This window comes from Budorcas taxicolor, chromosome 9, assembly GCF_023091745.1.
Source record: "Budorcas taxicolor isolate Tak-1 chromosome 9, Takin1.1, whole genome shotgun sequence".
Classification (NCBI taxonomy): Eukaryota; Metazoa; Chordata; class Mammalia; order Artiodactyla; family Bovidae; genus Budorcas; species Budorcas taxicolor.
The window spans coordinates 87,512,305-87,525,273 of record NC_068918.1 but is presented as its reverse complement, the minus strand read 5'-3'; the positions used below and the strand labels follow the sequence as shown (position 1 = coordinate 87,525,273).

The following is a 12,969-nucleotide window of genomic DNA, read 5'->3' as shown; positions in this document are numbered from 1 at the left end:
GGGAATAGAAACTGAGGCAGCCATCATGGAAAACGGAAGCAACAGGACGAAGGTTCTTCAAAAAATTAAACATGGAACCACCATGCAATCCGGCAATCTCAGGTCTGAATATTTCTCCAAAGGAAACAAAAACCCTAATTCAAAAAGACATCTGCAGCCCCATGTTTATTGCAGTATTAGCTAAATTGCCAATATACGAAAGCAATATATGGAATATATTCCAATATAAGCAATACATGGAAGGACTGATGCTGAAGCTAAAGGTCCAATACTTTGTTTAGCCACCTGATGTGAAGAACTGACTCATTTGAAAAGATCCTGATGCCGGGAAAGATTGATGGCAGGAGGAGAAGGAAATGACAGAGGATGAGATGGTTGGATGGCATCACTGACTCAATGGACAAGAGTTTGGGTGGACTCCAGGAGTTGGTGATGGACAGGGAGGCCTGACATGCTGTGGTCCATGGGGTTGCAAAGAGTTGGACATGACTGAGTGACTGAAATGAACTGAACTGAACTGATATGGAAGCAACCTAAGTGTCCATCGATAGTTGAATGAATAAAGATGTGTGTGTATATATATGTGTGCGTGTATATATAATATTATATATTATTATTATATATTTATATTATATTATATTTACATTATTATTATATATATTATATATATGTATACAATGCAGTAGTGCTCAGCCATAAAAACGGATGTATTTGTAACAGTGCAGATGGACATGGAGGGTAAAGCTCTAAGTGAAAGCAGTCAGAGAAAAACGAATACCATGTGACCTCACTCATACGCAAGATTTAAGAAACAAAACAAATATAGCTTCTAATGACAATTATCTACTCCTGAAAATAGATACATAAATAGATAAATACTAAAAATATTAGTGATGGAACCATTCACTCTACCTACTTCCCACATGCAAAGATGATTAACACGCTTTAGGGAAATACTGTGGGGGGAAAAAGAGCTGTCCACACACAAATATCCACTTCCTCATCTCTCATTTCCAACCTCCCACTGACACTGTCCTTGCTCACCAGCTTCTACATGTTGAACTTCTCTCTGCATACCCTTTTCGAGCTTATCTCAAACCTGGGTTATCGCTTTAAATACCAGTTACTGGTGGCAAATCCCAAATATTTGACTCCAGCCTGAACCTTATGTATCCAGCTGTCTCCTTGGCACTCTTCTCTGCCTCACACGATGCTCTGAAACACATCTCCTAAAAGCTGCAGTGGAGGATATTCTTAAGCCTCTCTGTCTCAAAAAATGGCCCTGCCCCCTCCACCCATCTGCCAGAAGCATAATCCTTGGCTTTCTGCCCCCTTCCTCTGAGCCCTGCATCCCAGCTACACAACCTGCCTGCGGTCTCAACCTCTGAAGTCCCCTCGAACTCCCCAGCTTCCTCCCATTGTCTTGCCCCACATCGTCCCTCACTCCCTACCATGTCGGGTCTCAAGTTCTGCGAAGATTCCCTCTGGCCACTTCTCCCACCTCCGGCTGCTGAAGTCCCTTCTCCCCAACGGTGTTGGCGCTGTGCTTGGTCGGATCCGCCTTTACATACCTGTCTGCGATGTAGCCGACTCCCAGAGAGCCCAGGAAGAAGCCCAAGTTCACACAGGACTGAAAGAGGTCCACCTTCCAAGAGTCATCACACACCAGGTTAAACTGCGGGTCGGAAGGGCCAAGACACAAAAGACCATTTGTAAATTAAACTACGCCTACCATTTTCCCTGCAGAAAATGTCAACGCACTACGCAAAAATGTGGGATCCCGGGGCCCCTCACAGTCTTTCCTTTCACCACATTTTCGTAAGACAAATGCAAGGTTTCTGAGGAATCTCAGGCAGTGTCATTATATGCCTAATATCTTTATCTTGGGTTTACCCTCAATATATACTAATTAAAGAGTCTGTTGTCAGGTACCCCTGATAGTTTTCAAAGGACAGGGTGGCCAAGTGGTAAGGTTTCTAAAGGAAATACAGCAAAGTAATTATCCAAAAACAAAAATTATGTAAAATAAATATGACATGTTTCCCAGAATTGGTAAAAACCCTTAATTAAGAAAGCTGAGCACCAAAGAATTGATGCTTTGAACTGTGGTGTTGGAGAAGACTCTTGAAAGTCCCTTGGACTGCAAGGAGATCCAACCAGTCCATCCTAAAGGAAATCAATCCTCAATATTCCTGAGAAGGATTGATGCTGAAGCTGAAACTCCAATACTTAGGCCACCTGATGCGAATAACTGAGTCATTGGAAAACACCCTGATGCTGGGAGGGATTGTGGGCAGGAGGAGAAAGGACAATAGAGGATGAGATGGCTGGATGGCCCCACAGACTCGATGGACATGAGTTTGAGTAAGGTCCAGGAATTGCTGATGGACAGGGAGGCTTGGCGTGCTGCAGTCCATGGGGTCGCAAAGAGCTGGATATGACTGAGTGACTGAACTGAACTGAATCACATGTTTTATTCCATAAATCCTACCCAATAATTGTGTAAATTTGTCATGACTGATGGAACTGTGAGTATCAACGTGAGAATTTCTTAGCAAAGATGCAGAGGCCAGCTGGTGGGGGCTTCTGGGGAGCAGCCCTGTGCAGCCTTGCATGCCGGGGATGGGGGAGCCCAGAAGCGGCAGGAGATGCAGGGGGTCCCATGTGCCTGGGAGGAACCAGGGCAGAAGGACAGAGGCAAAGACAGGGGCCAATCTGCCTGGTCTTTGTTGGGAGTGAGGTCCAGGGATCGCCCCTCCGTGCTTGGCACATGCGTGGTGATGCCAGCAGGCCTGGGTGCTGTGGGAGGCCCGAGTGCAGAAGCATCCCCACTTGGAGCACAGAGGGGCAGCAAGCAGGGGGGCCTCGGTCTCCTGTCTGGAAGGCGTGTGTGGAGCTGCTCCTATCACCATCGTGAAGCCCCTGTGGGCACTGCAGGGAGAAACCACGTGCCTGTGGTTTAGTAAATACTGAACCATTTAACTTTTTAAATGGAGGCTTTACTTTTTGTTGTTCAGTCGCTCAGGCATGTCTGATTCTGCAACTCCAGGGACTGCAGCATGCCAGCCTTCCCTGTCCTTTACTATCTCCTGGGATTTGCTCAAATTTATATCCATCGAGTCAATGATGCCATCAAGTCCGTGATGCCATCAAACCATCTCATCTTCTGTCACCCCCTTCTCCTCCTGCCTTCAGTCTTTCCCAGCATCAGGGTCTTTTCCAGTGATTCGGCTCTTCTCATCAGGTGGCGGAAGGACTGGAGTTTCAGCTTCAGCATCAGTCCTTCCAATGAATATTCAGGGCTGATGTCCTTTAGGATGGACTGGTTGGATCTCCTTGCAGCCCACGGGACTCTCAAGAGTCTTCTCCAACACCACAGTTCAAAAACATCAGTTTTTTGGTGCTCAGCTTTCTTTATGGTCCAACTCTCACTCCAGGTGTTTATTCCCTTGAAAATTCAGCTGGAAGCACACCACCCTGGGGAGTTTCTCCTGCTGCTGTTTGGTTTGTCTGCGGCCCTGGGCCCCGTCAGTGGAACTCAGGGGAGGCCACTCCTGGGAGTTGTTATCTCGCTGGCCCAGGTCAGCCTCTCCAGCGGCCTCTCTGGAGCCTCCACCTACGTCACCCAGGACGATGTTCTGTGTGTACTAGATGCCCCCAAAGCCACAGGGCAATGGTTTGGGGGTGTTTCTTCTACTCTTTGCAATCAGCATCTTTGTAAGATGTCTCTGCCACCCTCCCTGTCTCTGCCACCCTCCCTGAGATGCTCTGCGTGCCATTCTGCTCTGGGGGTGTGCAGAAGCCGGGGAGCTCATGGAACTGGAGGAAGGGGGCCTGGCCTTCCCTACTGACACCGCCTCTCTTAAGAACTCTGCCCCCAGCTATGCCTAGGGGCTCTGTCTGCAGGCACCTGTCTGCCCTCTGTGATCCCAGACCCAGCCACTGTCCCTGGGGCCCCTCTGTGCCCCTAGGAAGACAGAAAGCCTTGGGTTTGTACAGGGGGCACGCAGGGTGGGGTGGGGTCTCCTAGATCGGGTCCCTTTCCCTGCTGGGACTTCACTGGGGATTTCTCCGGGGCCAGGCTGTATGGTGGACGTGACCCATAGAGCAGCAGGCTGGCCAAGCTCACAAGGCACAGAGTCACCCAGCGTCCTCGATAGAATCCAGGTTCCCGTGGGCTCTGTCTCAGCAGATCATGGGTTGGAATCCAGGTGATCCCAGGGATCAGGTGAGTTGGGAAACCAGCACCTTCCTGCCCCAAATGGACCCTGACCTCTGCCCTCAGGGTGGGGAGGGACAGGGAGCTGGGTGTTCAAAGAGGTCAGCTCATCGTCTTTCCTTCAGCCAATTCCAACGTTCAAGGCAAGGCCATGTTAAAGATTATTTCTGCAGAAATGAATAACTAGGGAGGGTTCTCCCCCAAATAAGCTTCAGCTTAGGCTAAGGGGAGGAGGCAAAAGTTGTTGTGAAGCAGTGGGAAGGGTGAGTCAGAGGAGGCCCGTTCCGCCCAGGAGAAGCGGTCCTCCACTCCTGAGGCCCCGCGTCTCATCGCCTGCATCACCTCCAGCTGGGTCCCACCCCCAGTACACTAGTGTGCCCCCAGCTGAGTCCTAGCCACAACCCCAAACCGTCTCCCCCAGCCCTCCCCAGAGTGCGCGGGTCCCACCGTCAGCCGGTCGGGGCTGTGTCCCCTCCCCAGGCCCCCACCCAGCCCAGGCCCCCCACATGCATGACCTGCTACTTCCCTGTGTCCCAGCCTCACCGTTCAGGGTCTCAACCGCCCTGCCTCCCTGGCCAGGACCCTCTGGCAAATCGGGCCCCTCCTCCTCCCCAACCCCTGCCAGGTCTGCGTCTCTAAAATCGATCCTTCTTTTTGACCCTGTGGCAGCCGCATTGACTGACAGCCCTGCCAGGGCCCATGTCGGCCTCTTCAAGCTCTCCCCACCTCTGGGGAGCGTCACCCCCACTCCCCACCAGCACCTGGACCGTTTCGACTGTCTTCTTCCTCTGCCTGAACTGCCACTTGGCACAAAGGTAGGGTTGCCAGTTTTAGAGCAAAGAAAAACATGGGGTGCCCCTCCAAACTGGAATTTCAGATAAACAACACTTTTTTTTTAGTGCAATCATGTCCTCAGCAGTATCTGAATCCCCAGCCTCAGCTGTCAGTATCAAATGTTATGCAATATCTGGGACCTAATTATCCTAAATAAATATTCGTTGTTTACCCAAAATTCAAATTTAATGGGCGTCCAGCATTTTATCTGGTGACCTGATGTAAGATCTCAGCACTCTGGCCCAAAGCTGAGCCACCACCATTCTGTTCATGACTCCTCTACTGAATTCCAGTCAGTTCAACAACTATTGCTCCCTGAACGTGGTCCCTGCCCCCTCTCCCCTGAGCTTCGGTTCACATTCCCCAACGCACCCTGTTTGCTCTCCTAGCAGCTCAAAATACCACCCTAGGCCCCATTCAAATACTCGGTCCTAAGGACGTACTGTGTAGCACAGGGAATTATACCTGATATTTTGTAATAACCTAGAAGGGAAAAGAATCTGAGAAAAATAGATATCTATGTGTATATAACTGAGTCAGGGAGGTGGCACGGTAACCCACTCCAGTGTTCTTGCCTGGAGAATCCCACGGACAGAGAGGAGCCTGGCGGGCTGCAGTCCATGGGGTCGCAAAGAGTCGGACACGACTGAAGCGACTTAGTCTGGGACGGCATAGCTGAATCACCTTGCCTGAAACTGACACAGCACTGTAAATCAGCTACACTCCAGTGCAGAAAGTCTGCCGCCTCCCGCGGGAAGAACCCAGCGGCCAGCTGAACGGTAAGGTCCCCCTCCTTGTCTGAGACACTGATCTTATTCTCACGGCCACCACCCCTCCCTCACTCCCTGGAGACTGCAAACTCCTTGAACCTCACAGGCTTCTTCTGTGTCCCTCCTGGCATCATACCCAGTGCCAGAACAGAGGAAAAGCTCAGGACCTGGTTACTGAGGGAATACATGGAGGGGTGAATGGATGAATTCATGCATCTAGCTGATCCTTTCCAAGCAGAGTGTGCCTCAGCCACAGAGAACAATACATCCCCATCTGGGTCTGTTTCTAGATTCCCGGCAAGAAGAGCAGCCAGTTCAGCATCCCTGGGAAGCGAGTCCTCTACCTGGACATCTGCGATTGGAGACGCCTCGGAGACTGGATGTCTGAGCAAGGGCACCTGCACCTGCTCCCCGGCCCCTAAGACAGCGGGCCGTGGGGCCGGAGGGGTGGGCACGGCGCTTTTCTCCAGCTGGACGTGTGCTGCTCAGGCCACTCAGCTACCTTGTTGCAGGTGAGCAGTTTGCTAACAGACAGACTCTGCGTAGTTCTGGTCTGTGGCTTCACCAAATGGCTTCCCTGGTGGCTCAGATGGTAAAGAATCTGCCTGCAATGCAGGAGATCCAGGTTCAATCCCTGGGTCGGGACGATCCCCTGGAGAAGGAAATGGCTACCCACTCCAGTATTCTGGCCTGGAGAATCCCATGGACAGAGGAGCCTCGCAGGCTACAGTCCGTGGGGTTGCAAACAGTCGGACATGACTGAGCAACTAATGTGTCTAAACGTCTCCTGTGACTTCACCAAGCGACCTTGAGGTCAGTTTCCAAGTGCCCATGCTTGACACAGCATAGCACTTTCCGAAGGGCCCATGAAGGAAAGAAATCTGCTGGCTTCTCGATAAGATATTCTCAAAGCAAAAGCTCAGATAACCCACTAACCTATCCAAGCAAGCGCTCTGCCTCCATCCTGCTCTCCTGTGGGCCGTGGAGGGGATACCCGGTGCAGCTGGGTGCTGGACACCCAGGGGTGCTGACCCGGCCACTCTTCTGGATTGTCTGATCAGCACCTTTGCTGTCTTCGGCTGACCCCTGGGAAGCGGGGCATTGTCATCACTGGTTTACTGATGAGGGAACTGAGGCTCAGAGAGGCTGAGTAACCTACAAAGCGACACTCAGCCAACTCGGGGCATGGCTGGGGCTCAGTCGGACTCCAGGGCAGCTTCCACACCGCCTCAGAGACCAGCATTGAGCTGTCACATGTCCACGGCTTGTGAATGGAGGGATGGGGCCTCGCATCTCTGATGGTGGGGCTGCTGGCCCCCAGGTGGATTCTGCAAGCCCGTGGAGAAGCCAGTGGGGCAGAAGGCTGAAGGAGCCAGTCTCCTCAGGGGCCCCCCATCCAAGCAGTCCAGCTCAGCCTGGCAGGCGATGATGTCTCTGAGCCCCAGTTCCCTCCTCTAACACCCAGAGTGTGCGGAGGATTGAACAAGGGAGGAACAGCAGTGCCTGGGACGGAGTCTGATGCGCCGGAGTTCAGAGAGCATGACCCCGCTGCCTCTTTGCTGATGTGGGGTTGAAGCCTGTAGGATCCATCATGTTTCCTCTCTGCCCTGAAACCCGCATCATTATCCCTGCAGCGAAGGCCTGCTCTTACCTCGGTCACGATGGAGGAGCCGGGCGTGTCGTATACCCAGCCCTGCGCGCAGGGGCCCAGGGGCAGGGCGCTGCCATTGGTGGCCAGGCCTGCCAGCGGGTCCAGGCAGCCAAGGGCGCTCTGGTTCCAGTCCACCTCGTAGCGGAGGCACTGGCCCTCGGGCCCCGGGCCCGGCACCGTGTAGTTGAGCTCCTCCGCCAGGCTCCAGCCGCATCGCCGGCTCAGCTCCGCCACCCCCGGGCTCCAGCAGCGGTGGTCCGGGGTGAAGGCTAGGAAGACGATGCCCACATAGATGGGGGCGAAGGCGGCTGAGAGCAGGCACAGGATCAGGAAGGTTTGCTTCTGGAACCAGCCGAACTCCCCGACCTGCTCCAGTACATCATCTACGGTGAGCATGACTGAGCCTCCATGCACATCGCTCTGAGCAGACCACAGCAGCCACAGGGCCCGGGGTCAGGGACTTATGTGGGTTTCTCTGCAATGGGCTGGTCTGAAGTCGAATTGCTGTCTAAGCATCTTGGCTTCTACCCTTGGAAGCCAACCAGCTGGAAACAATCTTTCACCCACAGGGCAGGTTTCAGGCAGGGATAGCAGGATGATGATTGGTCAGACTGCTGTGCTGGGGGAAGTCACCTGGGCTGAGGACCTGATTCTGTGGCACCGGGGTTCCCAGAGCCAAGGGAGTGAGCGAAGGTGGCCATGACCCTCCCAGCAGTCTCTTTCAGGCTCTTCCAAAGAGATCCTCTTCTTGAAAGATGTTTTATCATCCAGGTAAACAAGGACAGCACACTGCTATCGAACCTGCTACTCACGATGGGGTGTCTCAAGCAGTGTGCATCGAGGGTCTGGCCGCGGGCGATGGGAGAGCCACGCTTCCCAGACTGACTCACTTCCTTACGTCCTTGTCCCAGGGTAGAACGACTGCCTTCTTCGGGACCCACAAAGGACTTCTCCTGGCATCACTATGTCCGCAGGCAGGCCCGTGGTCGCTGGACTGTGATGCACCCACCCTGAATCCCCAGGAAATTGGGCCACAGAGGTCCTCTGAGCACAGATCCTGATGGGTTTCCTGGGCAGAGATGCTGGTAGAAAAGATCAAAGGGCTGCAGGCAGAGAACACCTCCCCCTCCCCGACTGCAGCCTGGGAGGACACAGAACATTAAGGTTGGGTCCCCCCTCCGTGCATGCAAGAGAGACAGATAACAGACGAATGAGTGCCGGGTGCCCTCTCGTTCCCGGGACCCTCATTTCTCTGCTCCGAGGGCACAGGGAGCTGGCCCCAAGCCCAGCGGTGCACCAGCTGTTCTGGTGAGACAGGAGGAGGCTGCAGCTCTGCAAACTACTTCCCTACTTGGGCTGAGCACTGACTGGGGTGCGGTGGGAGGGGAGAGGGTGGGGAGTGGGGCAAACCTCCCCAAGGCATCAGCTCACCCAGGCCAGGCGCTGCCCTTCCTGCCTGAGTGAGATAATAGAACTGTGTCTTCATCACCCCTCCCTGTTCTTGGCACAGGGCCCCTGAAACCCTTGACACTTCCTAGGAGTGTCTTCTGTTCAACGAGGTGACTCTGGGTGGGCTTGTGGGTGGCTCCTGGGCATGGGTAAGACAAGGCTATGATTGTGTGCTAGGGTCTTCCCAGGTGGCGCTAGTGGTAAAGAACCTGCCTGCCAGTGCAGACACAGGAGATGCAGACTCAATCCCTGGGTGGGGAAGCTCCCCTGGAGAAGGAAGTGGCAACCCACTCCAGTGTTCTTGCCTGGAGAATCCCATGGACAGGGGAACCTGGCGGGCTACAGTCCACGGGATCGCAAAGAGACTCTGGGTGGGTGCCTGCCTGCAGGTAAGCCTGTGATTAGAAACTTGGAACTTTCAGCCCCATCTCCCGACTCTCTTGAGCAGAAAGGGCTGAAATGGTTGGTCATGGGTCGTGCCGATGGGGTGAAGCCTGCATAAGAGCCCCACTACCCGGGGTTCAGAGCAACCATACCCATACCCCAGGTCCGTGGGGGCCGCAGCTCCTGCGCTGGGACCCACCCCCACCCCCGCCCTGTGCGTCTCCTCCCCTGGCTCCTTCAAGGCTGCACCATATTCCCTAATAATCTGGTGGACAAGTCAACACTTCCCTGACTTCTGTGAGCTGCTCCAGCAAATCAGCGGCTTCCCCATGGCTTAGTTGATAAAGAATCCACCTGCAGTGCAGGAGACCCGGGGTCGATCCTTGGGTCAGGAAGATCCCCTGGAGAAGGAAACAGCAACCCACTCCAGTACTCTTGCCTGCAGAATCCCATGGACAGAGGAGTCTGGGGGGCTACAGTCCATGGGGTCGCAGAGAATCGGACACGACTGAGCAGGTAACACTTTCTCACAAATTAGTTTACTCCAAAGAGGGAAGTGGTCACAGGACCCTGATCTGTAGCCAAGTCAGGCAGAACTGTGGGTCACCCTAATAGTGACTGGCATCCGAGGGGGCATGGTCTCATGGGACCAAGCCCTTAACCGGTGGGGTCTGAGGCTCTCTCCAGGCCAAGGGGGTCAGAAGTGGGTTAAATTGTGGGACACCTGGCTGCATTGCAGGCAAGTGTCTGGTGTGGGCAAAAGCCCCACATTCGGTGATCTGAAGTGAAGTGTCCTGGGAGAGGAGTGAGGAGGACTCACGGGAGAAAGAACGGGGTTTTCCTACACACGAGGAAGTCCCTGCATTTCTCCACCACAAGCGGCCCTGGACACACAGGGCTCCCCTGCCTCGCGTCCTCAGCTTGGGAAGCAGCCAGCTGCTAAGGCCCTGCTCTCAGCTCGTTGTGGGGAGGAAGCAAGCAGGGCCCTCCCCACACCCACTCCCCAGGCTGGGCCAGACCCACCACGCACTCTTCCCCGAGGAGACGGCAGCCACCCAGGTCTGGGCAGAGCTGCCCTCCTGCTCTCAGTGTCCTGAGAGCTCTTTTCCCCCTCGGACCCCAGAGCAGGGAGACCTGTGCACGGCTCTGCATGGCTCCCCCCGACCCTGTCTCCAAGTCCCTCGGCCAGGGGCACATGGGGGTGGCCGGTCATCCTGGGGTCCAGACTGCAGAAGCGACCCAGGCTGGTGGGTAAGTGCCACCGGGAAAGGCCAGTGCCACCATCCTCAATGACATCGGCGGTGACGGGCCAGACTCCTCTCTGAGCACGATATTCACTACGTGATCCCATGAGAACCCTCGAGGTTAGAAGCATGTTAGAGACAAGAAACTGAGGCCCTTGTCCGCTGTCATGCCACTGGCTCTTGGCCAGTTCTTAAGAAATCAATTCACTGAAAGCCGCAGGGCTAGTGACCAGTGACAGTGTTTCCAGGACTCTTGTGCTGCAGCTCAACTCGCCCAGCAGCCCAAAACACAGATTTTGTGCAAGACATGTCCTCTGTTGCAAGACAGTTCATCCCAGGCCTTGGGACCTCCTGAAGTTAAGGACAGAGGCCGGGCTCCCCTCTGGGAAAATAGAAAAGGAACAGGCATTCGGGGCAAGCCCAGAGCTGCAGAATGAAAGCCCAGCCACCAGGGATTCCCTAGGTCTGGATGACCTCCCAGGGGACTGACTTCAACACGACTGGGCTGATTTTCCAGGAGGCCTTTAGGGAGATGGGCTGGCCTGCCTCCCACCCTGTGGCCCCAAAGCTCCTGCCGTCACAGGGCGCCCCTCCCGCCGGGCTGAACTGGGGACATGGTGGTTGGGGGGCCGTGGCTGTCCCAGACCTGGCCCCAGGGTTGCTGTTTCCCTCTCTGTGCTGTCCAGAGGGGTCCCCCGGTGACCCTGGAACCTTCTTCCAAGGCAGCATGGCTCCACGAGGCCATCAGGGGACAGGCATTAACTCCAGTGGGGAGCACGGAAGCCACCAGAGGCGTGGGAACAGCATGGGAGCCCGTGGTGAGGCTCCAGCCAGGCCCTTGGGGGTGAAGCTTGTCTTAGGGGCAAAGTGCGTTCCCTGCACCTCAAGCTCCTTCCCGAAGTCAGGCCTGCTCTGCTGGGTCTGCGTTTCCTGCCCCAAAGTCCTGACACGGAAGGCTGCTGGGCAGAGTGCTTCCTCCTCCCAGGCCTCAATCAGTTTTTTTTTTTTTTTTTTGATGGTTGAGGATGGTTTATTAAGCTGTGCCTTAGTGTAGATGCCAGGGTTTGCCCACGGCGCTTACTGTACAAGGCCCTGCCTGATGTTCTGCCAATTTTTCTCGGCAGAAGTCTTCTACTTCCACTTCCTCCAGGGACTGGGATGTTCCTCCCAGTGTTCTGTGTCTGCCTCACCTGCTGTGACAGTCCTCTTTGTCCCCGCCTGTCCCAGGACCTGGACACAGAAGCATCACTACATCCTGACTTACCCGCCCTGCCCCCAGAGTGCCAGGGCCAAGTGCCTACAGATGCCACCCCTGGGGCTGGGGGTCTCTGGGGGTTGGGGGCTGGCCCAGCAACATCGACAGAGGCCAGGGAGGACACGGGCATCACCTGGGTCTTCAGCTCTTTTCCAGATGAGGTGAGAACATTCCAGGACCAGCCTCCAGACACTGTTCTGAAACCTTGTCCAAGAGATCCTGGCTTGGGCCTCAGCTACCCACCACCCTGTCCCACTAAGGAACCCACCCACTCACTCACTCTCTGCAAAGTAGAGCTCCTGCGGTCTGCCAGGCCCTGCTCTTGGCAGGGAGAACAGAGCCTTGAACAGAGGAACCAGCATCTTAGGGTAGAGATCCGAGCTCAGTGAGGGAAGTAGGGAGACGGTGTCTTCGCAGGTAGGAAGTGCTACGGAAATCTCAAGCAGGAAGGGGTGGGGGGCTGCAGCCTTAAGAACCAGCGGTCAGGGGTGGCCTCTGGGATGCTGAGCCTCGAGGGAGACAGGAGAATGAGCTCTGGGGGTGGGAACTGGAGGACAAACGTTCCAGAGAGAGGAAAAAGCAGGGGCTGGGCAGACTGAGCAAGGAGGCCCATGGGGCAGCCACAGAGCCAAGCCAAGGGAGCAGGACTGAGGCCAGAGGGGCCTCGGGCCTGGACACAGGGCCCCGCAGGACCGGGGCTTCACCCAGGGGCGAGGGCAGCCCCTCAAGGCCGTCTAAGCCAAGCACGGGGAAGCTGCCACTGCCCAGCTGGGCCCGGGGGGCTGGACCAGATGGCACCAGCAGGGCTGTAGAGAAACACATTCAGGGTGTGATTGCAGGTGGAGGTGGGAGGATGTGCTGATGGGCTGGATGTGGGGTGTGAGAGCCAGCGAGAGGTCCAGAGGTGCCAGGCGTTTGGCCCGAGCCTCTGGAAGGACGGCCTTCCCTTGACCGAGGGGACGGGAGACGTCCACAGAGCGTGCAGACAGCACACAGGCAGGGAGGGGCTTTAGAGTCATTTAGATCCCATCTCCATCAGTACACCACACATCTGCTAAGCCTTAACGTTCACGCCTGTAGAATGGGCCAACACTCACCCTCCCTCCTGCCCCGGGTGCGGCCGAGAGGATCAGGAAAGCCTGGGGCGGTGGGTGAGCTTTTCC

At 55.1% G+C, this 12,969-nt stretch overlaps 1 protein-coding gene across 1 annotated transcript in view; it reads right to left on the bottom strand.

Moving 5' to 3' along the window:
• SLC22A1 (solute carrier family 22 member 1) overlaps positions 1-7,870 on the bottom strand; it is a 36,124-nt gene extending 28,254 nt beyond the window's left edge. Inside the window, exons 1-2 of the mRNA XM_052645950.1 lie at positions 7,475-7,870; positions 1,572-1,675 (exon numbers count right to left, since the gene is read on the bottom strand). Of these exons, the coding sequence (XP_052501910.1) occupies positions 1,572-1,675; positions 7,475-7,870 (500 nt within the window). The remainder of the gene's footprint in view (positions 1-1,571; positions 1,676-7,474) is intronic.
• Positions 7,871-12,969: the final 5,099 nt, after the last annotated feature.